Source organism: Typopeltis vanoorti, chromosome 16 (assembly GCF_054136105.1).
Source record: "Typopeltis vanoorti isolate ZY-2024b chromosome 16, IOZ_Tvanoo_1.0, whole genome shotgun sequence".
Lineage (NCBI taxonomy): Eukaryota > Metazoa > Arthropoda > Arachnida > Uropygi > Thelyphonidae > Typopeltis > Typopeltis vanoorti.
Genome location: NC_143564.1, coordinates 14277789 through 14301538, shown reverse-complemented (window position 1 = coordinate 14301538; position 23750 = coordinate 14277789). Strand labels below are relative to the sequence as shown.

The 23750-nt window shown below is 34.2% G+C and overlaps 1 protein-coding gene across 1 annotated transcript in view; it reads left to right on the top strand.

The window, feature by feature from the left end:
• Positions 1–22889, top strand: part of LOC150097857 (adhesion G protein-coupled receptor L3-like) — a 70624-nt gene extending 47735 nt beyond the window's left edge. Inside the window, exons 13-19 of the mRNA XM_090406250.1 lie at positions 1039–1195; positions 1911–1977; positions 9183–9249; positions 14476–14561; positions 15776–15896; positions 17423–17521; positions 22282–22889. Coding sequence (XP_090262376.1) covers positions 1039–1195; positions 1911–1977; positions 9183–9249; positions 14476–14561; positions 15776–15896; positions 17423–17521; positions 22282–22401 — 717 coding nt within the window. The 3' untranslated portion in view covers positions 22402–22889. The remainder of the gene's footprint in view (positions 1–1038; positions 1196–1910; positions 1978–9182; positions 9250–14475; positions 14562–15775; positions 15897–17422; positions 17522–22281) is intronic.
• Positions 22890–23750: the final 861 nt, after the last annotated feature.

The window sequence follows — 23750 nt, the reverse complement described above, 5'->3', positions numbered from 1 at the left end:
TCTTCATTTTGAAAAAAGGCCGACAATTCATTCTTAAGTTTTAAAATTCAGAATAGCACTTTATCCCTGGATGACCATCTTATTTCAGTGTGAAAAAGCAAAGATTTGTACTTGGCTTCCACAGATATGCAAAGTTTTGTTTTAAAAAAAAGGCCTGCTTTAAAGGTTGATGTTATTTGCCATATTTATAACTTGGTCTAGTACAGGTTTTAATACCGCCGGTAATGTTTTTGATGTCATGTGACATCTTTCACCGGATCACGTGCATTCTCTAGATCAATGGTTCTTAATCATTGATCTAAAGAATACACGTGAACCTTGTTTCCAACAAGTAAGATGGTCTTTCACCAAGCAATGAAATTATCTTAATTGGCAAAGGAGAGTTTTCAATTTAAGAGCAGTCCGATTTAAATGTTGTATTGCAAGCAAAAGTACTTCCCGTTAACTTGCGAAAAACAAAGGCAACCAATTTCGAATTATTTTTCGCCTTCCATCGGGATGCATATATTCATATAGGGGAAACGACATAAAAGGTAGAAATGGTAGAAAGTGGATCCCACTTTATACTCAACTTCACATTTATACCTTTGGGGACGGGAAAGCTGGAGTACCAAAACCTCTTGATTGAAAAGAAAAAAAAAAATTAAACAACAAGCGAGCCATATTAGATTCATACATACATTTCAGTTAACTTATTTTAACTAATCCTATTCTTTCAAAAGATCTTCTGTGGATAAGGAATGATTTCACTCTGCACTCAGCCGATAGATTTTTTCCAAATAATATGATAGATATTCCATTGCTTCAGTCATTTTCCGATCAAGGTTGAAAATCTTTTATTATCTTCCCTCCATGTTGCGATATCGGCAAAGTACTGTTAAATTTTTTGTACTCTTAATTCTGCTATATGCAGTTCGCGTGTACAGTATTGTACAGTATACTTTTCATTATTTACTTTGTTTTGCTTTATAAATGGTATTGCATTTTATAATAATGATCCTCAAAATGAGTGTTTTGAAACTAATCTTTCCAATTTAGATCGCATGCGCAATCATAAGTGGAGTTCTACATTATTTCTTATTGGCTTCCTTCCTGTGGATGCTAATGGAAGGTTTTCAAATGTTTCAAATGATCGTATTAGTCTTTAGTCAGTCATCGTATGTGCGAATGAGGTGGCTCTACTTGCTCTCATATGGTAAGTAATGATTATAAAAAGATTAAATAAATTTAAAATTTATGAAATGTATGAAAAGGCCTACTTATAATACTCAGGTTTCGATTGTGTTCTTTGTAGCAGTGTGCCAAGACCTGCTGTTTATTGTGAAGCTCGCTAAGGCTTTTAATCGGCTTTTTCAAACGCCGACTTATCGCAGAAAATTAATTGATTTTGTATATTTACTCCTAAAATTTTTATTTAGATATAATCTTAAATATTCGTCGTTTGTCTTAACTACTACAATTGAGGATCACTTTCCTGAACGTGGGTCTTAGCGCGAGATTTTAATCATTATTAGTAGCAAGTGAGTCGGTCTTTGTAACATCAGCACAAGCAAAGTACAAAAGTGACGCGGTTGATACTTGGGCGAGTTCACCGCTAATCTGCATTGTTTCCACTGGGGTTTTGAATTATCACGTTCGTTATGAATGCTATGTGATATTTTGGGTTTGCTTTCGTGGATTGCATTACACTGTGTTATAATGTTCTTAGAATATGTATAGGATACCCGATGACCAGTGGTGGTTAGGTTTATTCAAATGGTGGCCAAGTTAATGAACAAAAGCCGAACTTGTTTTATGCATGCTATAGAACTGATTTTATAATGAAAAATTGACTAATAATGTCACTTCTTGAATGTTGCTTGACTTAAAATAATGATCAGATGATTCATATTTTTTTTTTTTTAATTTAGGGATACCTCTATTGATTGTTTCCATATCTGCTGCTGTCAGACCAGGAGGATTCGGAGGAGAATACTAGTAAGCATTTTTAAGATTCATTTATTTTCTTATGTTGTAGTAATAATAGTAGTTTTGACCCCAACAAAAAAGCAAAGAATACCGCATTGCACAACGTTCTAACGAACCACAAATAGCTCAGTGATTTAGTAGTGTTTGAAGATACTAATGCGACATCACACTCCATCTTCTCTTTGGGTCCTCCCCCCCCCCCTAAATTTCCACTTCACATTTTACAGAATTCCAGAAAGGAATTGGCATTTGTTGAATTCATATCAGTGATTTGAAACTCTCTCTCTCTCTCTCTCTCTCTCTCTCTCTCTCTCTCTCTCTCACACACACACACACACACACACATACAAACAATCTTCAACCCTTTATTTGGCAGTCCTGCTCTCAGGCAACATGACTTGGGCGAGAACAGTTTTTGTTCTCATGCCAATAAGAGTTTCCACCAAACTGGCACCATTTGTTGTCAAAAACGTGATTCAAAAAAGTGCATCGGTGAAAACAAAATGTTGCCTGGAAGCAATAATGACAACATTTGCATTTGGGTTAAAACCCCTTATTGGCATGAGAATAGAACAAGTTTAAAATCATGTTGCTTGAGAGCAACTCTGTCAAATAAAGAGTTAAGCACGCTCTAGGTGTTAATTTGTTATCGCGGTAACTCAAATCATAGATCTGATGGTCGGGATGGTCCTTTTTTCTCCAGTAAGCTATATGTAGCAACATGCTAAATTGTTAAGGAAGTCTTCCAACTATTTTATCAACCCATTACTTACTTCCATTTTCATTTTCATTCCAATACCATTTTAAATTCTTGTATTTAAACTAAATTTTGGTTTTATAATAATATACTGAGACTGTTAAATATCATACTAGAGCATATTGCAGCAGCTGGTTTTTTTTGTCTTATTCTCTCTCTCTCTCTCTCTCTCTCTCTCTCTCACACACACACACACACACACACACACACACACACACACACACACACACACACACACACACACACACACACACACACACACACACACACACACACACACACACACAATCTTAACATTACAGAAGAAAACAACATACACTATAGTGTGTGTGGGGATTTTAATGCAAAGATTGTACAGGATCTATTGAAGAAAAATACATTGGACCGTGGGGGGGGAAAGAAATGAACGAGGTGAGCTCCTGGCAGAATTTGTTGAAGCAGAAAGGCTTTACATTATGAACAGTTGTCTTTAAAAAGAGAACTGGAAAAAGATGGACTTGGAAATCCCTAAATGGAGAGACAAGAAATGAAATTGATTACATTCTAACAAATTGCAAAAGAATAATAAAAAATGCTGAAGTCATTGGGAAAAAACTACTGCGATATTCATTCAGACCACCGCCCAATAAGAGCCACCCTCAAAATACATAAATGAAAACGCTAAATCCAGAAGAATTTAGAAAAAAAATGTGGAAGAAACCGACTGGAAATTAAAAAACGATATCGACGAAGATTTAACAAACTTTAATAATCATTTATTGAACTGCAAAGAAAGAGCCTCCTATGATCCTAAGACCAGGGAAGGCCTATCAGCAAAGAACTATTGAAGAAAAGAAGAGTATTGAAAGATACAGGAAAAGACCATTTAGAATATAAAATTATCTGTGAACAACTGAGACAGAGCATCAAAGAAGACTATAATATATATAGAATGATAAAATTGGCAGAAGCAGCTAGACTCCGTAGTAGCCTAAAAAAAGTAGAAAAAGAAATAAGTCTAAAGCAACTACTACCATCAGCCTTCATAGATAATCAAGGAAACGGATACGCAAACACAGGTGAGATGGAAAAAATAATAAAATCTTTTATGAGAATCTTTACTCATCTAAACAGGTAGTCACAGCACCAGTACCAGAAGAAAATTTGGAAATACCATCTATCTTATCTGAAGTAAAAATGGCTATCCACCATATGAAAAATGACGGATCACCAGGAATTGATGGTATAAAATCCGATGAATTAAAAATGGGTGGACAAATTCTCTTTAAAGCTCTAGCAGAAAAATTTACTGGATATATACAATTAAGGAAAGCACTTACTGAATGAAACACATCAAAGACCACAATTCTGCATAAAAACGTAATAAGGTGGACATAAATAATTACAGACCCATCTGTCTATTATCACACACACATATAATATATTCGCCAGAGTCATTCTAAACAGAATACAAACCTCCATCAACGAAAATAGCTGCAAAGGACAGGCCGGTTTCAAAATAAGGCTTTTCGACAATAGATCACATTCAAACTATCTCAACTAACAGAAAGATACAGAGAATACCAGATTCCACTTTGTTTTAATTTTATAGATTTTAAAAAAAACATTTGACGCTGTTGAATATAATGCAGTATTCCAAGGCTTTAATAGAAACAGCATGGAATAGAAACAGAATATATACAGCTCATAAAAGATATCTACAAAGAAGGCACAACAAATATCACCCTTTTCAATCACCCGATTAAAATTAACTTAAGTAGAGGAGTTCGTCAGGGCGGTGTCTTATCATCTAATCTCTTCACATCTACTGTGGACAGCATCATTCGAAAAACTTACATGAAAGGTGGAATAAACATTGATGGTGTTTTTTCAGTATTTCAATATTGAACAATTGTATCCTATTATTCGCCGACGATGTGGTATTAATATCTCACTCCCTCGAACTACTAGAATCAATGCTGAATGATATAAGCCGAAACTGCCAAAAAAGTGGATTGGAAATACACCCAGACAAAACAAGATGAATGAAAAATGAATACTGTAAAGATTACACAATTACTCTAGAATCCCACACCATCGAAAAAGTTGAAGATTACATCGACCCCGAACAGTCTATAAAAATGAATAACGACATATCAAATGAAATAGCAAGAAGAAAAAGAGCTGCTTGGATAGCCTTCAACAAAATAAAATCAACAATCACCAACCAACTCATAGATATAGAAATAAGAGCCCACCTTTTCAATAGTCACATCCTAACAGCATTAACTCATGGCAGTGAAACATGGCACACAACTTTAAAAGAAGAACAAAGCTTAATAACATCTCAACGTGCAATAGAAAGAGGAAGAATGTGCAATATAAATAAAATAGACCACGTAAGACACACAGAAATTAGGAAAAAGTCTGGACTCAAAGATGTAATAAAATCAATCTACAACAGCAAAAGTAGATTGGCAGGACATCTCGTCAGAATGAGAGACAACAGATGGACAGTCAGAATAATAAATTGATATCCAAGAAATACCAAATGAAACCTGGAAGACCAGCCTTAAGGTGGGAAGACCCAATGATTAAGAAAGTTGGAAGAAAATGAAGAAGAAAGGCCCAAGACAGGAACAGCTGGACTCTTTACGACCTGCAGTCATGGACTAATCCTGACTGAAATCACAGGTCCATCGAGGTAATCAAGGTAATTCTCTCTGTCTGTGTCTTTTGGTTTAAATATTGTTCATTTTATATCTCTATGGTTTGAATTCTTATGGTTTATTTTAGCAAATTTCAAGCATCAAAGGATCTTTTACATAGCAAAAATAATGACGAAAAAAATTAACTGTCTACATTAAACGGATTTACAAATTGAACACAAATTTCTGGTTTATTTTTCTTAAGTAACAAGATTTTAGAACAGGTGAATTCATTAAACTACATAGGACAGTGGTGTTCAACCTTTTTTACTACGCGAGTTACTTTTCTATAAAAAGTTATTCGGCGATCTACTCTCTTATATAGATCACGTTCCCCCAACCTGATATCTGATTATCCACAAATAAACAACTAAAAAAATGCACAACTAAAAACTTTATTTGTGTATTTAAAAATTTATTTATCACTTTTAATTATTTTAATGCAACAAATATTTTAATACAAAAAATATATATATATATATATTGGAATAATATTTATTTCTCTATTTTGGAAAAACCAAAGTTAGAAAAAACAACAGATTGATTACAAACTCACAAGTTACAGGAAATGCTGGTTGATTAAAAAAAAAAAAAGAAGTTAATGTGAAATTTGGCATTGTTTGGACCTCGCAATATTTTCATAGTCAAGTTGATATGAAGAAGTGGCCAATCGCAGACAATCATCCAAATGATCATTTGTAATTTGGTTTCTTAATTGATTTTTTATGACGGTCATATTTGAAAAAGCGGATTCTGACAAGTATGTCGATCCGAAACACGACAGAGTTTTTCGCGCAATATCAGTTAATATTGGGAATTTTTCATGTGCATACTTCCAACTGACTTCATTGTTTATTGAATTTAAATGTAAACTATACTGAATGTTTATTATCTGAAGTTCTACTTCAGCTTGGTTTATATCAAACAGCCCACTAATTTTATTTGAAATTTCTGTGATGTTCAAGTTTTCTTGAAATGGATTATTGATAAAAGATACAATCATTTCAGTTTTATTAAAATCTTTAAATCTTGAATTTATTTCTTTCTCCACTAATCCTATTTCACGAATAAATTCTTTTAAATCATAGCGAAGCATTTCTTGATTTTGTTCAAAAATTTTTTATAAATATTGGAGATGTTTAAATTCGCGGTCGTTTATATTTTTCTTTAATAAAAGTAAGTATTGTTGGAAAGTTTTTATTGAACTTAACATGCCAATTAAATTTTTATCTTTACCTTGTCACTCTAAATTTAAATTGCTTAATTTCGTACAGAAATCTACTAAAAATGCTAAGTGTAACAACCATCTTTTATCACTCAATTGTGGAAAAATATCTCCTTTTTCATCAAGAAAAATTTTTATATCGTTAATTAATACAAGAAATCTTTCTAAAAATTGACTTCTACTGAGTCAGCGAACATTATTGTAGAACAGAAGTTCCCTATCATCATCTGCTTGTAATTTAAATAACCGTCATTGCAGGGCTTTACCTCGAACAGAATTTACAATTTTAAATGTAATATCCAAAACATCTTTTGTGTTTAATCTTCTACTACACAGTACTTGTTGGTAAATAATACAGTGGTACGTTGAAAAATCTGGATATTTGTCATCGTTTTTACATAATAAAATGAAGCCTGATTTATTACCTATCATTGCAGGAGCAACATCAGTAGTAATAGACACAAGTTTTAAAAGCGGAAGTTTGTGTTGTTTCACAAATTCATCAAAAGCCGAAAAAAAAGTCTTCTCCCCTGGTTCTTCCCAATAATGGTATAATTTTCAAAAGTTCTTCTTTACTTGAATAATCTTGAAATACCATGCGAATAAATACAATTAACTGAGCAATATCAGTGAAGTCGTTTGATTCATCAAATTGTAATGAAAACTCAACACACTGGTGAATGTTTGACATTAACCTGGCCTGGAAACTTTTCTCCGGCAATTGGAACTCTTCCTTTCGGCAATTCGAAACCTTGTCTGCGGCCTAGAAGTAGTCTCTCTCTAGCGACGTCTCGAACCGAAAAGCTCCTTTCTGGAAGTGGGAAACTCCTCTCTCAAGCAACGTGGATCCGGGCAGTCTCTCTGATGGAGACTCTGGATCGGGCGGCCTCCTCTCTGACAGCAATTCTGGAAGCGGGACCCCTTCTGCTTGCTTGCTTCAGTCCCTTTTTATTAGGCCTCTGCTGAGACCTCGCATGAAGTTTGGCAACCCCCAAAGAATCGGCATGAGTCTTTCATCTTAAGTTTCAAGTTCGGCACGCCTTTTGTTCTCCTCCGCTTTCTTTTGATTATAAGTTGCCGGCCATTGGAAAGTTGTTTGAACTCTTTCTGACTGACTTCGGAGATGTTTACACTTAGAGCCTGCAAGCCTTTCTCATACATACAAGTTTCAATAACTATCTTTCTAATGCCGCCATGTACAGCTTCGGCGACAAAAACATTGCCTTTGTTTTTTTAATACTCTAACATATTCTTATTAAAGCAGTATATACAATTAGCTTCAAAAAAGTTATTTACAAAAACATCTAATACAAACTATATCGAGACAAACAAAGTTTATTTTTTTTACAACATTCACAGGGGACTTAACCTAAGTAAAAAATCGATGTAATGTGCTTTGGAATATTTAATATTTAAGCTACAATCAAGTTTTTACACTTTGCTTATAATTGTATTCACTCGGCTCGCTGTTTGACTTCCACTGATCTAAATTAATTAATTTACCCAGACTTATAAGAAAATTACTGATTTGACAATTTTAACGAAAAATAAATAAACAATAGCAATACACTTAAAGCGAATTAAAAATAATAAAAATAATGATAAAATATTATATTTTCAGTTTTAATTAAATTTATAAGGAATACACAAGAGATCGACCAAAAATCGCTCCGCGATCGACCGGTCGATCGACGGGTTGAACAGCCCTGACCTAGGATGTATGATTACATATGAAAATGAAAAATATATAAACGTAATAATTGCAAAATATTTTAAAATAACAGGTGTAATTAACTCTATATTTAAACCAAACCTAGTTCAAAAACAAACCAGACTAAAAGTGTACAATACATTAGCCCTACCAGTGTTATTGTATGGAAGTGAAATTTGGACAATAAAACAAAAAGACAGACAAAGATTAATAACAACAGAAATGAAGTTTATGAGAAAAACTGCAAAGTATACTCTATTTGAACCAAAAGGAATGAAGAAATTATGAAAGAATTAAACCAAGAACCAGTAATAGAAAACATTAAAAAATATAAACATAAATGGATGGAACACGTTCAAAGAATGAAAACAGAAAGATTATCAAAACAAGCCTTAAATTACGAACCATTAGGAAAAAAGAAAACCAGGACGTCCTCTTAGTCGTCCTCATAATCTTGACATCATGCTTGTCAAGGATTTAGGCCACTCCAGACCTAAATCCTTGACAAGCATGATGATGATGATGATGACTATGATTTTTCTTAAGATGCGTATACAATAATGAAGTTTGGATCTATCCGCTTAGCTTCTGGTTTCTATATTTAATTCTGTAATTCGTGCTTACAGTATTGAAACGATTGCGTACAGTTTACAAAACATGCTATAATCCCAGATAACTGGTTTAAAAATATGAACTTGAAGATGTACCATATAAGTTAAACATAAGTTTAAGCTATTTTGTAGTTATAATATTTTTTCTATTTTAATGTTGTTCGTACGTATTTAAAGTCTATTTTAGAATAACTTTCAATATTTATTGTTTATATTTCTTTAGCTGTTGGCTCTCTGTTAATAACGGACTTGCATGGAGTTTCATCGGACCTGCGGTTGTCATAATGATGGTAATTATTCCCTTTCACATTCGAACTGTAAGACAGAGTATTTAGAAATAGTTAAGTATTTGTACGACGCTCTTAATCAGATTGCTCGAAGATGTATAAATTAACCCACTTAGTGCATCGCACTAAATGGTTTAATTCTTCAAAATAAAACAGGATAGAAAAATCTATCGGATATAAGACAACAATGAATTTTGTTTCAAAGAATTAGAAAAAAGCTTTTAATAAAATTCAGGTAACTTAAAATTCTAAAAATCAATTCTAAGTTAAATCAGCACTAAGTTAATCGCCACGCAGTGAAGAAATGGCTAACAAATGCCTCCATCTTGTGGTCCCTAACCCTAACACAATATTTTTAATGTCTGAAAATAGTGTGGTTCGACGGTCGATTTTCTTGAGTTTACAGGACGAAAAAATCCACTTACTGTGCCAGAGATTGACCAACTCGGGAACTCGGCGACTAGACTTGAACCCAAGTCTTCATTCGTGCGGCCAAGCGACGTGGATTGCAAACGGTACTTCTACTGAGCCACACAGGCTCTTATATATCCATAAGATGAAGATAATACAAAATCATTATACCGTTGTTTCATATACCATTTCATAATAGAAAACCTGATAGAAATATTGTATCCGCTTTTACCAGTGTTTTAATATTATTTTTGTTAATAAGAGCCCGCCATGAAGTCAGACCTCATCGTGAAAAGTCTCACCTAAACAGGTCTCAGCTATTTTTTTGCTTGTTGATTCTATACAGTGGATGGACAAATATTTCCTTAGAAATCAATCTTAGTATAAATTCATTAAATAAATAACAGAAGAACTGGAAATCGTAAATATGCAGAAGTATTAATCGGATTCGTTAGCTTGGCGGCAACCAAAGCGACTGGATGAAGACCACAAACAAATTAAAAGTTCAAAGTGAAATTTTTGGAATGAAAACGTGTGATGACGAGAGGGGAAACAAATGTTAGTGCGGAAAATTTCATGCGCGCGCGCACACACACACACACACACACACACACACACACACACACGAAAAGTTTTAAAACGTCACACATCATTGCTGTGGGCAAGCGGTGCAATGAGAAAGAAGGGACCTATCGACAAGGCCGACGCTAGGCTGGACGTCACCCTCCTGCAAAACTGAAATGGGCCCCCTCAAAAAAATGGCAATTTATTTATTTATTTTTATTTTTGTCATAATCGTGTTGAAAGAATTTACAAGAAAGAGATTAAATTATACATTTGTTCTTGAAAACATTTTATTAATTAAAATTTAAATTTCCTAGTTTTGATGATAACAAAATTATCTATAATATTCTTAATGTCTAACTTTTCACATATATCATTTTTAATAGCTATTAGTGCTAGACTTTCAAGACTTGTTTGTAACATACTTGTTCTTAAATAAGTCTTAATTAAGTTTCGAAAACGAACGCTCACCGCTTGCTATACTAACAGGTATAATTAATAATATTCTTAAAACAATTGCAAAATTCGGAAAAGATAAATTATTCGACACAATATATTTAAGAATATCGAGAGGATTTTCAATTTTTGAAGTATCGTTTCGAGAAATATCTGTTTAAGATTTATCTCGTCAAAGAGTTCCATGGCATTTATATCTTTATTGTTATCATCTTTCAAAAGAATTTCTAAGTCGTCACAGTTTTTTTCTTAACTCTTCATTATTAATATGGAAAAGTCTATACAAAAAACTAAAATTATCAACGTGAGTTTTAAGTTGTTCATTTAACGAGGTCTAGGCAGTATCCAAGTGTGTATAAAATACGTTGCCTTTAAATTTATCTTCTGGTGTTTGTGGCTGTTCAGGATATTCGTATTGAAACTGACGTTTTTTCTTCCGTTGTCGAACTTCTAATACAGATTTAAACTCTGTTTCTCCATCCAAGTCTTCACTTAGTTGTTTTGCTATTTCAAGAACTTTTTTTATAATTTGTATCTGATCGATATTCGGATATGAATTTTTTTAAAATTTCCAATGGATCTTAAGACTAGTGATATATTCATATTTTTATCCTGAAGAGCTTCACTTACTGGATTTATACTGTTAAGCAAATCGTGCCAAATTATAATATTAAAGAGCAGATGAATTTATAGTCTTTGATTTTAAGACATAAAACTTGTGCTTCATTTTGAATTTGTTTATTAAAGTTGCCATTATTTAAAAATTCAAAAAAAGCTCGTCATAAATTTCTCCTAATTGATAACGTAGAGGGCGAATTGCTTTAATTCTGCTTTCCCGACGAGTTTCCGATTGCTGTTTTAATGTTATATTTGATATAAATTTCAAAAAAATTGTCCAACGCTTTGGAGATGATGAAAACAAATTATATATTTCTTGTACAGTTGCAAAAAAACTAATCGTATCTGCATTTACTTTTGCTGTATCGTTGATCATTAAATTGAGAATATGCGCAGCACATGAAACGTAAAAAGCCCAACGATTTTTAGTTAAAAGTAAATTTTGAAGTCCATTTTTCTTTCCCTCCATATTTGCTCCATTATCATAACTCTGGCCTCGCATGTCCTCAATAGAAATGTTTCATTTGATCAGTTGTGCAGTTATTGTCTCGAATAAACCGCACCTGTAGAATCATCAGCACTTACGAAACCTAACATTGATTTCGACTATTTCATTAGTACAGGAAATAATGCGTATAATGATAGTCATCTGTTCTGTTTTACTAGCATCAGGTGTGCAGTCCAAAATTATCGAATAATATTTGGATTCTCGAATTGATAATAAGATTATATTCCTTATTGCATTACCCAAGATTTCTATTATTTCATTTTGACTATCCTTACTCAAATAGTGTACGCTGTTGTTTTTTCGAAGGACTCTTTCAAAATGCTTGTCCATAACAGGATCAAATTTAGCAAATAATTCCACTAATTTTAAAAAGTTTCCATTATTTTTGTTATATAATTTATCTCAGTGGCGCACTCAGGATTTAATCTTGGAGGGAGCCGAACACTCAAGATTTAATCTTGGGGGGGGGGGGTTGAGTAGACGATTTGGGAATACACACTACGCATTGCATATGAGCTATGACTGAGCATTTGCAGTGATCGCGAATACATGATACTCGTGATCTCCTCTAGTTCGGCTTGAGCAAACGAGCGCCCGAGCACTACCTCTTTCGCCTTGCGTTCACAACGGTCAGGATTCCCGAGAGCTATAGGGTATTCCCACCCTATTTGACCTCTAATTCATAAGTAACATAGAAATAGAAGGCACGACGCAACATAAATTTAAAAAAAAAAAAAAGAATTTTAATTAGGAAAAGATTTTTGGAAATTTTTCCAGTGTTTTTTTTTTCTTTTTTTTTTTGAGGGTGCCAGGGCTCCTTGGGCCCCTCCCTGGGTGCGCCAATGATTTATCTGATGATTTTCGAAATGCTAAATTTTGACTACCAAGGAATTTTATCATTTCTATTAACCTTATTAAAACATTTATCCCATGTTTCCTCTCTATATCGTACATAACTTGCTCCTGACAATCGATAGTACTTTTGTTTTTAAATTTTTATTTAATTCTTTCCATTTTAAGAAGTTTTTCATATGAATTGAACTTGTTTCATGTCTATGTAACGTTTTAGATAAATTTCCCCAATCATTGTACAATATAAAACCCCTGGGTGCGCCAATGATTTATCTGATGATTTTCGAAATGCTAAATTTTGACTACCAAGGAATTTTATCATTTCTATTAACCTTATTAAAACATTTATCCCATGTTTCCTCTCTATATCGTACATAACTTGCTCCTGACAATCGATAGTACTTTTGTTTTTAAATTTTTATTTAATTCTTTCCATTTTAAGAAGTTTTTCATATGAATTGAACTTGTTTCATGTCTATGTAACGTTTTAGATAAATTTCCCCAATCATTGTACAATATAAAACTTAAAGAAAGAATGAAACTTCATACTAACACTTCGAAACGGCGCCCACCTTGTAGTGGTGCCCGCCTGCAATGCAGGCTCGCTTCCGCCGGCCCTGCCTATCGATATGCTTCTTCTACAGTTGGAAGCTGTAGTGCTTAGGGAATAATAATGAAGAAGGGTGTTCCGATGAACGGAAGTAGAAGGAATGAAAATAAAGCGCGAAAAGTTGGTTACCTATGATAGTTGAACCAGAAGTTATCGAGGCATGTATATAATGAACATGGTATGCCTTGTAAGCACCCATGCTATGAAACAAATCTTTAAATATAATATCTATTGATCTGAAATAAAATTGTGCAGAACAGTTATCATTTGAACACAGTTTATGCAGTGTTGACATTGAATCAAAAAGGAGATTAAAACTACCAGTTTTTAATATTAGGTGAGATTATCGCCCAGCTTATGCCAGAGCAAAGTGGCTTGTAAAAGTTGTATGTTCGGTCTCTGTAGCGTGGTTTCCGGACTATGTAAAAATCTTTCATGGGTAGAAGCCACATGTTCGCAAATTATACAGTTAATCTACATATATAAGTATAAGTATCATAAAGATAATCTACAAATAGCAACTGAGGTGGTTTGAACAAGTTTAAAGGAGATGTACCTTCAATGTTTTTGAATGGAAAACCAAAAAAAGGGGGGGGGGACATGCCTAGGGAGAATGAGTGAGATTTTACAAATGACTTTTATTAGCAAGTTTTCAGTGAGCAGTTTACATTATGTGATAAGAAGAGCAGGGAAGCAACCGGCATATCTTTAATGTATGAAGCACATGACTGATTTTCATTCGATATCAGCAAAATGAACTGTTTTTCTTGTGGTTCTTCGAAAAAAATATCTTAGAACTAAGATATTTTTTCCAAGCTGTAACGTAATCTGCATCGTATAGATAGGCGAATTAATTTTGCTTTATTCTTAACCTGGTTCAGAAGTAATTTGAGATTTATTCAAAAAAAAAAAAAAACTTAAATGTGACAAACTAAAGTACACATAATAATCAGTTATAAATATAACTTCATTTAACAAAACGAAATATAATAGTACAATTTCAGTGATGCATACTTACCTAACATCTAAATTCCAATAACTAAATTTTAAAATAAATATACTAGAATGCTTTTAAAATTTTGTAAGTTAAAGGTTGGTAGCTACTATTAAAATAAAAAGAATAAATATAGTTTATCATGCTTTTTAATTCATTAATTTACGAGATTCCAATGATTAATTGCCTTATTTGTTTTATTGATTTCCTGTTTAGGCTAATACAGCAATCTTTATAATTACATTGAAATCCGCATCTGCAGCAAAGATCAAGAAGGAGCAGACGTTAACTGAAAAAACTCGGTAAGTATGTATACTACGCAGTATCAAATACATTATCAATTTAGTGATAAGTAAAAACATCGTAAAGTAAAAACAACTTCTTATTGTAACACATTACATGGAAAAGCACAACTATAATGATAATACGTGCACCATTTTAAAATTGCTAGAAGATTGACCTTTTAATCTATTGTGTAAACTCCCTCACCGTGACTAATTTTAATGAATGTTTATTATCAAACATGCAGTTTTTGTTTAGTGTAATATTTTCAATACCATCCTACTAACCACGAACGTATTTCTAGTTAGTGCCTGTCAGCATATTAACTTAACATTTTTATTTTTATTTTTTTTTACTTCTTGCATTTTACCAGCTTTCTTTCGGACATTTTGTAAAGTGTGAAGTCAATTTTCCATACAGTCGTTTTGATTGTTAGATGAAATAACTGATCATATCCAACCCGACACTTCGTGTATGCTTCCACTGCGCTGTGTTCTCTTCTATACAACTGTTTCGGCATTTTACTGATTTCTGAAACCGTAAACTTATAACTGAGTTGGGTTCCAACATAGTAATTTTTCCTTTAGTAAAGTACATCAAAATGCAATATTCTATTAGATTCCCTGGGTTTACGAAACTATATTTTATTTTGTGGGTACTTTTCGGTATTGAGACCACATAGTAATATAAAGAGTTTATTAAAAACAATCAATTAAAAAACCCGACAAGTTTCGTGTGTCGTAAGCCTTACATCATCAGAGGTCAGTGACACACTGAGGATTTAATCTTGGGGGGGGGGAGTTGAGTAGACGATTTGAGAATACACACTACACATTGCATGCAACCTATGACTGAGCATCTGCAGTGATCGCCAATACATGAAACCAGTGATTTCCTCTGGCCTGGCTTGGGCAAACGAAGTAGCTCTCCGTCGGCTCTAGCACTACTTCGTTCGCCTTGCGTTCACAGCGGCTGTGATTCCCGAGAGCTATAGGGTATTCCCACCTTATGTGACTGCTAATTCATAAGTAGTGTAGTAATAGAAGACACGACACGACATAAATAAAAATAATAAATTTTAATTAGGAAAAAAGTTTTGGAAACTTTTCTAGTGTGTATCCTAATATAAACTCTTTATATTAGTATGCTGTCTCAATACCGAAAACTACCTACAGAACTGCTTAACCGCAGAAACCTACGTCTATATATTTTATTTATTTATTATTTATTACAGTGGCTTGGTCAAAGGATCCTTTTCTATTTTGTGTCTTCTTGGAATAACGTGGTTCTTTGGATTTTTCTCATCAATGGAAGAAATAATGGCGTATATTTTTATCGTACTCAATGGATTACAAGTAAGTTGATATAAATTGATACATCGGAAACTTGTCTTCTTGATTTTTTTCCCTTTAACGCGATGCATTGGCTGGACAAAATTAGGAATTCTACCTTAATGATTTCGTGAACCCAGTCTGAAATTCATTATACACAGCATATTAGGTATTAGGAAAAAATTCAGGTCTCCCATCTAGAAATAGTGTTTTTGGATTCATCGATATTGAGTGTATATCCACCTCTATGCTACATTTTAATGCATTGCACATATTCTCAAATGAGTAAAATCCCCGGTCATGAGGGTATGTTCAACACTACGTACAACATCGCGACATCTGTCTGTGTTCTTCAAACCACAGACAGATGTCGCGATGGGATCGTCTTGAAAGTAGCTACCATAACCGCTACTGCCTCGGAAAAGAAATGAAGCAAATATTAATTTTTTAATAAAAAATAAAAATTTCATTTATCAAAGATTCATAAATTTCTGATCTGTGCTACTATGCATTAGGCTAGGGATTCATATTTACTGTTTTTAAAAACAACTAAAGATTTTGTCGCTTAAAAGAAAAAAAAAAGACGTATTTAGTTGTTTCATAGGACAAAGATAGCAGAGATAAATAGAAGCGAGTAGTTAGTGTGGCGAGTTGGAAACTGGAATAAGAATCCATGGTAACCGATTGCCAAGGCCGACCGAATGCAATAAAGGCAATCCAGACATCGTAGTATCTAGAAATAGGGTCGCTGTTTAGAGTTTCCTTTTTATTTTTCTAATTGATGTATAATTTTATGGGCAGACTATAATACTGAATACTCAATCTCCACTATGAATCTGAATATGGACTGATTCAGTATCATATTGGAAGGAGACTGACAGATAATTGAGTGCTTCCACTGAGTTCTTTCGGGAAATAATCCCTCAACCTGAGTGCAGTGTTTTGTAGCTGAGTTCTTTTAGCATTTCTGAAGATACTGTACTTGAAATGGAAGAAAAAAATCACCATTTTATATACTGCAGTAACTATAGAATCTCAACTCTTGGTTACGATTATTTTGGAATTTAACAACAAAAGAATTCCGTTGTACTCAAAAGAATAAAACGATAAGGATTATGATTTGAGAGAACTCATTTGAAGTTGCTGAAGTGGGTTGTCAGAACACGTTTTGTAAATCATATTTTTAATTGGTTGTAACTATTTTTGAGATCTTGACCATCAAGGGAAAAGGACTGCCATCTAGAAGCATTACTCACTCTTGATAAAAAATTTTGCTGATATCCATTTGTAAATGGATGCGAGCAAAGGTTTAAGGATAAAGAATTTGTTTTCAATCTAATGGACCTTATTTTGCCCAGCTGCTGCTTTGCAATTGAGAGAACATTACAATGTCAGTAAAAGGTTTTTACTCCAGTAATTGCGCTACACGTATCATCAATGCTATGCTTTAATTTTGTTATTTATTTCTTACCTGATTTCTTTAAGATATTTAAAACGCATGCATATTTTGTATATTTTGATCTCAAGAGTCTTTATTTTCCTCCCTGTAGGGGATGTTTATTTTCATCTTTCATATCTTGCTAAGTGAAAAACCGAGAAGCCATTTTGTAAAATTATTTCACAAGAATGTGGCGCGAAATCAGGTTTCGGTAAGATACTGCTTTCCAAATCCTTGATGTTTATAAAAATCAAATATACAGTATTGATCATTAACTTTATTTTACTTTTATTTATTTATTTTCATATCTGAAGACTTTATGGACTTTGCGCTCTGACACTCTATCAGCCCACAATTCAAAAATGTTTCACGCTAATTACCGCGAAAGATGTTTGTAAACCTATAATATATTCGTACGGTGGGTAAAAAGATTTTTCCCTACTTTTTTCAAATTATTTTATATTTTATGTTATCTATTTTTACATAGTCCAGAAAGGCTGCCCCCAGAGACCAAGCATGGAAATTTTTGAAGCCACTTCAAACGTCCAATAAGCTGGCTGAGGTCTCAGAAAGGCGATGAAATTCGTATCCCACCTAAACATTCACAACATTGGTGTCCACGGGGATTCGGGCCTCATAGTTGATTGGACAGCATTTATGCAAACACTAGCAATCAGGCAGGCATTTAGTACATTTAGTTATAGTGTTAAGGTTTAGTACAACAGGAGATATTGACATTAAACAGTTTGAGGGGAAATGGGTGCAGATATTTATCAAAGAGAGCCCTTCATTCGCAAATATATGCTACAATAATACGCTCGTATTCTTGTTGTCATTGTACATCCACATATTAATTATTTGCCATCTGAATTACGAACTTAGAAATGTCCTTAAATATCTACGGATATTTAAGGACATCTCTAAGACTCTATCCATTCATCTATTCATTGGACATAAACAGATGTCGTACGGCAACTCAGATTCTCGGCGATGTGCAACACAAGTCCTAGCCATGTGGTCCTGTTGTATATTTTTCTGGAGGCTTCAACTCTCTGATGATCAATCACTCCATACATATCATCGATTCATCTCATTGACGATCTACCCATTCCTCTTTTTCCAGGACCTTTACCTTCTATTACTGTTCTGAGAAGTCCTTCTTCCATCTTTTAAAAGTGTCCAAAGTATTTCTACTTTCTTCTGTCGATATCCTTAAGGCGCCTTAAAGCTTTACTGATCTTTTCTAGCATCCATTCACTTTTCGCTTTTCAGTATACGATATCCTAAAGAGCCTTCTGTAACATCACATCTCAAACGCAGCGTCCAGTCTGATATGAAAGGCGAATTTCATCGCCTTTCATATCAGACTTCTTTAGGTTCCAAGTTTCACCCCATATGTGCTTGTTGGCAAACCAACTGAATCCAAAATCCCCAAGTTTGTTCCCGTGGAGAAGATCCATCCTTCTAGATTTTAGACAAGTCTCTGACTGTTGTTTTAACCATTCCTAATCTTCTTCTGACGTCTTATGAACAGCAATTCATATTAATAATGGATTCCAGGTACTTGAACTTGCTGACTTCTTCAATTCTTTCTCCATTAAGGTAGGTGTACTATTTCATCAGCATACTTCAGAATACTGTTCGATCCATCACCTATCCAAATTCATGTCTTGAGCTCATCCAATGCTACACTCATGATGTCTTCAGCATAGACACCCAATTTGATATACAAATATCTGCGATACCCATTTCGGCTTCAGAAACGGTTTGGGAACAAGAAAAACTCTTTTCTGTTCTCAAATCTTATTTCAAAAATGTAGTTACCAAAACAAGGAAGTATTCATTTGTTTTACCGACTTCGAGAAAGCATTTGACAAAGTCCAACATACTAAAATTATTGCGCTATTAGAAAGGAATTGGATTAGGTGGTAAAGATTTCAGAATCATCGAAAATTTATACTGCAACCAAAAGGTATCTGTTCAAGTTGATGACATTATTACAGACTCCATTAACATCAAACGAGGACTAAGGCAAGAATGTGTGCTGTCGCCTCTCCTTTTTAACATATACTCAGAAGCCCATATTTCAAAAATCTTAAAAGGAACTGAGGAAGGGATTAATGTAAATGATGAAATCAACAATAACATTCGATATGCTGATAACACAGCTCTCCTGGCTGAAATTATTCATCAAAATCTTCTCGAACTAGTAAATGATGACAACGAAAAAAAATGTGATTAAGAATAAATATCACCAAAACTAAATTCATGGTCATAAGCAAGAAACCAATTCCTAATTCAGCACTTTCTTTAAACGGGAAACAAATAGAAATAGTGACAAAATTTAAATATCTCGGATGCTGGTTAAATGAAGAATGGAATCCAGAAATGGAAATAAAAGAAGTTCGATTGAAATGGCAAGGAAAAAAAAACATTTCTCCTGATCAAATCAATACTATATAATCGCAATCTAAATTTAGAGCTTAGAGTAGGCATGGTTAAATGCTATGCATGGTCTGTACTGCTGTATGGTGCAGAAACTTGGACCTTGAAGACAACATCGATAAAAAACAAACAAACTTGAAGCCTTTGAGATGTGGTTATACAGACGAATGCTAAAAATCCCTTGGATAACAAAAAATGTCCAGTCAAGAAGACAGGGACAAATGGGGAAATCACGTTAACTTTTAGATACCATAAAAAGAAGAAAACCTGCATATCTTGGTCGGCTACTTCGTAATGAAAAATGTAAGATACTTCAATTGATTATAAAATCGAAGAAGAGGACATGAAAGATGAAGAAAATCGTGGCTGGCAGACATCAGACAGTGGACTGTCATGAGCTCTGAAGGAATATTCAGAGTGGCTGAGGATCATTCGAAATTTGCCAAGGTGGTCGCCGACCTCCAATAGGAGATAAATAATATGAAGAAGGTCCCCATATGGGTCTTTCATTTGCGAAGCTCACAGCATACCATTGTCATCCAGACTAAATTTAAACGAAAACAAGTGTTGTAGCTCCATCTTATTGTTAACTAATGCGCCAAAGCCAGCAACAGAATCTCATTTTAGAAGAAGAAAAAATTTCCTTGCAATTTATAATGATTAATTTTTGGAAAGACTTTTAATGGGATTATATTGATCAAGTGCATGTAATAAACAACCATGTTATACCAACTAGTTTAATCAACTAAGGCTGCTGGCATCTTCAGGGTACATAACTGATTGTAAGGCACTAAAAAGTAAAACACTATTACAAACTATAGTCAACCAATTCCAATTATATTAAACAAAGAACAGAGCGCGTACAATACATGCATAGAGCGTGCATGATCTCACTTGTTATTTAGGAACGTTCTATAGTTGGCACTATAATTCAGTTCTGGCGACTTGAAGGATCTGATAAGGGTCTTCCAGATCACGGGCAAGATTATTCCTTGGTTCCGGTTAAGGTTATGTATACAGCGGGCCACTGTTGTGGCCTCCTCCCTCCTTACAATAGATCAACAAGACCTCCAAGAAGAACTATCCATGATATCCACCAACCTTACCATGAATGGATTTCCTCGAAGACTTGTCCACAAGATACTTTTCTCTGAACCCCGTCAAAGACAACAAGATGATATACGTTATATTTCTACCATCGTCATTCCATACTTAGGGACAGTTTCCAATAATATTTCTAGACTCCTCAGACCACATAAAATAAGAGTGGCCTTTAAACCCACAGAAACGATTAGACAACTCTTAAGATCTCCAAAAGATAGTCATCCTTTCTCCAAATATGCTGGAGTTTATAACATACCCTGCTCGAACGGCTTGAATTACATCGGCTAAACTTCAAGGTGCCTTGAAATTAGGCAAAAAGAACACAGGTGACGTCAATAATAACAGAGAAGAAAAATCGGGGTTAGCTTTTCATTTCTCAAGAACGAACCATACCATAGATTGGGATAGAAGCACAATTCCTTACATGGAGAGGACTTCCGCTCCCGAATTTTTAAGGAGGCCACAACAGTTGCCCGCTGTATACAAAACCTTAACAGGAACCAAGGAATAATCTTGCCCGTGATCTGGAAGACCCTTATCAGATCCTTCAAGTCGCAGTACTGAATTATAGTGGCAACTATAGAACGTTCCAAAATAACAACAAGTGAGATCATGCACGCTCTATGTGTATTGTACGCGCTCTGTTCTTTGTTTAATATAATTGGAATCGGTTGATTATAGTTTGTAACAGTTTTTTACTTTTTAGTGCCTTACATCAGTTATGTACCCTGAAGATGCCAACAGCCTTAGTTGGTTAAACTAGTTGGTATTACTTAGTTGTTTATTATATGCACTTGATCAATATAATCCCATTAAAAGTCTTTCCAGAGCTTTCTGGTCAAGAAAATCAAACGTTTTTTAACGAGATTAATTTTTGTTTTTCATAATCCAACTTTTTTTTCCAAATGAAGAAACGATCTGAACGGAATGAAAACTTGAATTTTGGTGTGAAGGTTCCAAAGGGCTTCGACCTAGCAAAAAACGTGTGCATATTATTAGACATTTCCCCACAGATTCTATTTTCTGATTGGTTCAGCAGTCCAGTTGGCCCATGAACATTCAGTGTACATTCTTTATATTGATAGTTCAGTTCGTATCGACGACGTCCTTTGGTAGGACCAAAAGTGATTTCGAATGTCGTCTAGAAGCAAAGATGGGGAGTTTTTTCTTCCCAGATGATCGGCTTTTCATCCCCGAAAACAGACATACCAGCAATAATTGCACTGGCCTCATAGCCTTAGATGCTTCGGGTGTAGTTCCATACCTATGTCACTTCTTATGTTGCTACATTTCAAAAATTAAGATCTGAATTTATAAATGATTTTTTTTTACTAACTCTTTATCAAGAAATAAATGGAACTGTTATGAAAGTCGTGTGCAAAATATATTGCTGATTAAATATGTTTTCCATATTTTTTACAGGCAGCGAATATACCTCCAAGTACTTCACCACCACCAAATTCAAGCAAAAAGATCCAAACTCGTCTATCTAGACACGTGTCAACTGCAGCCTGTAATCAGCATTCCCACGGAAATGGTTAACATTTTTAACACACTCTTAAAGGCTGTATTTAAAATATTAAGAGTTTCTCAGGAAAGAAAAAGAACTGCCACATAAACATTGGAGTGTGATAGTTATTTGAATTTCTGTTGGAGATCTAAGTGCTCTCTCATTAGCGCATTTCAGAAGTTAACTAATAGACAGATCTCGTAACATTGATAAAAACTGGATTTTTCATCCAGGAATTTGTAGAACTGAATGGACCCTATTATTATAACGGTTACTTATTTCCCTTTAAAACAAATCTCTCGGTGCTGTAATGAGTGTGTGCTACAAGTTTTTTCCAAGGATATTCGCGCTACAGTGATCTTTCACATCACATCACTAATATTTTGATGTAAACAGCCTAATCCATATTGAAACCATATTGTTTATCCGAACTGTTACCGTTTATGTTGTTGTCTTCAGAAACCAAAGATTTATGGAATGACAAAATTCGATTTATTAAAGAAATACTTTTGTTTGCTCAGGGATGCCGTTGGTGAGATGCAACATAAAACAGTAGGCAATAAAAAAATATATATAAATAAACATGCGATGTTTCAAAAAATAAGGTAACTCATTGTTTGTAATCAGATTTGAATAGAAGGATGTTGGAGATTATATTTCGCTACTAGATGAGTTTCACCGCTCGGTGTGACACTAGCATTCTACTTATTAGAGAACTGAATTTGTGTGAAAAAGTTTGATCTCTCATAGCAGTGTTTCCGGATTTATTCAACTCCTGATTTACTCAGATGGTACTACTAATGCACTTGTGGTTTGCAATCTTTCGTAAACTGCAAGCGAGAAAGAAGACTGGAAACGTAGGATCGGTAAACATTGTGATCCAATTCTACATAGGACCTTTCTAACTATTTATCACAGCTTTTATGTGGAAACATGCTCCCATATAAAACATTCAAAACAGTTCCATCAATGTACCAAATTTCTTAATTTGGTAGACATTATAAAGGCCAAGATTTCGGGCCGCAACCTCTCAGTTTTGATCTTGCGCTTTGGTGCTAGATCAAAACTGAGATCCAAAGAGTTGGACCACAGAAGGAACATCTGACCAGCCACCGTTTTGCAACTGTTGATCCTCAGCTCTGTCCGTTTCAGATCAAAACACGATAGATAGCTTGATTCCACTATTACTCTGGTGTAATAACATATTTCGTGAGTATATGGAAAAGTAATGTATAGCAAAATCTATTTGTATGTACGGGCGTCTATTTCCCAATAAAGTCCTTCCCACAAGAGTGATTGTTACCTTATTTTTGAAATATTCGTACCACTGACGGATTTGAATGATGAAGAATACAGGGATTTATGATATTTTATGGACTTC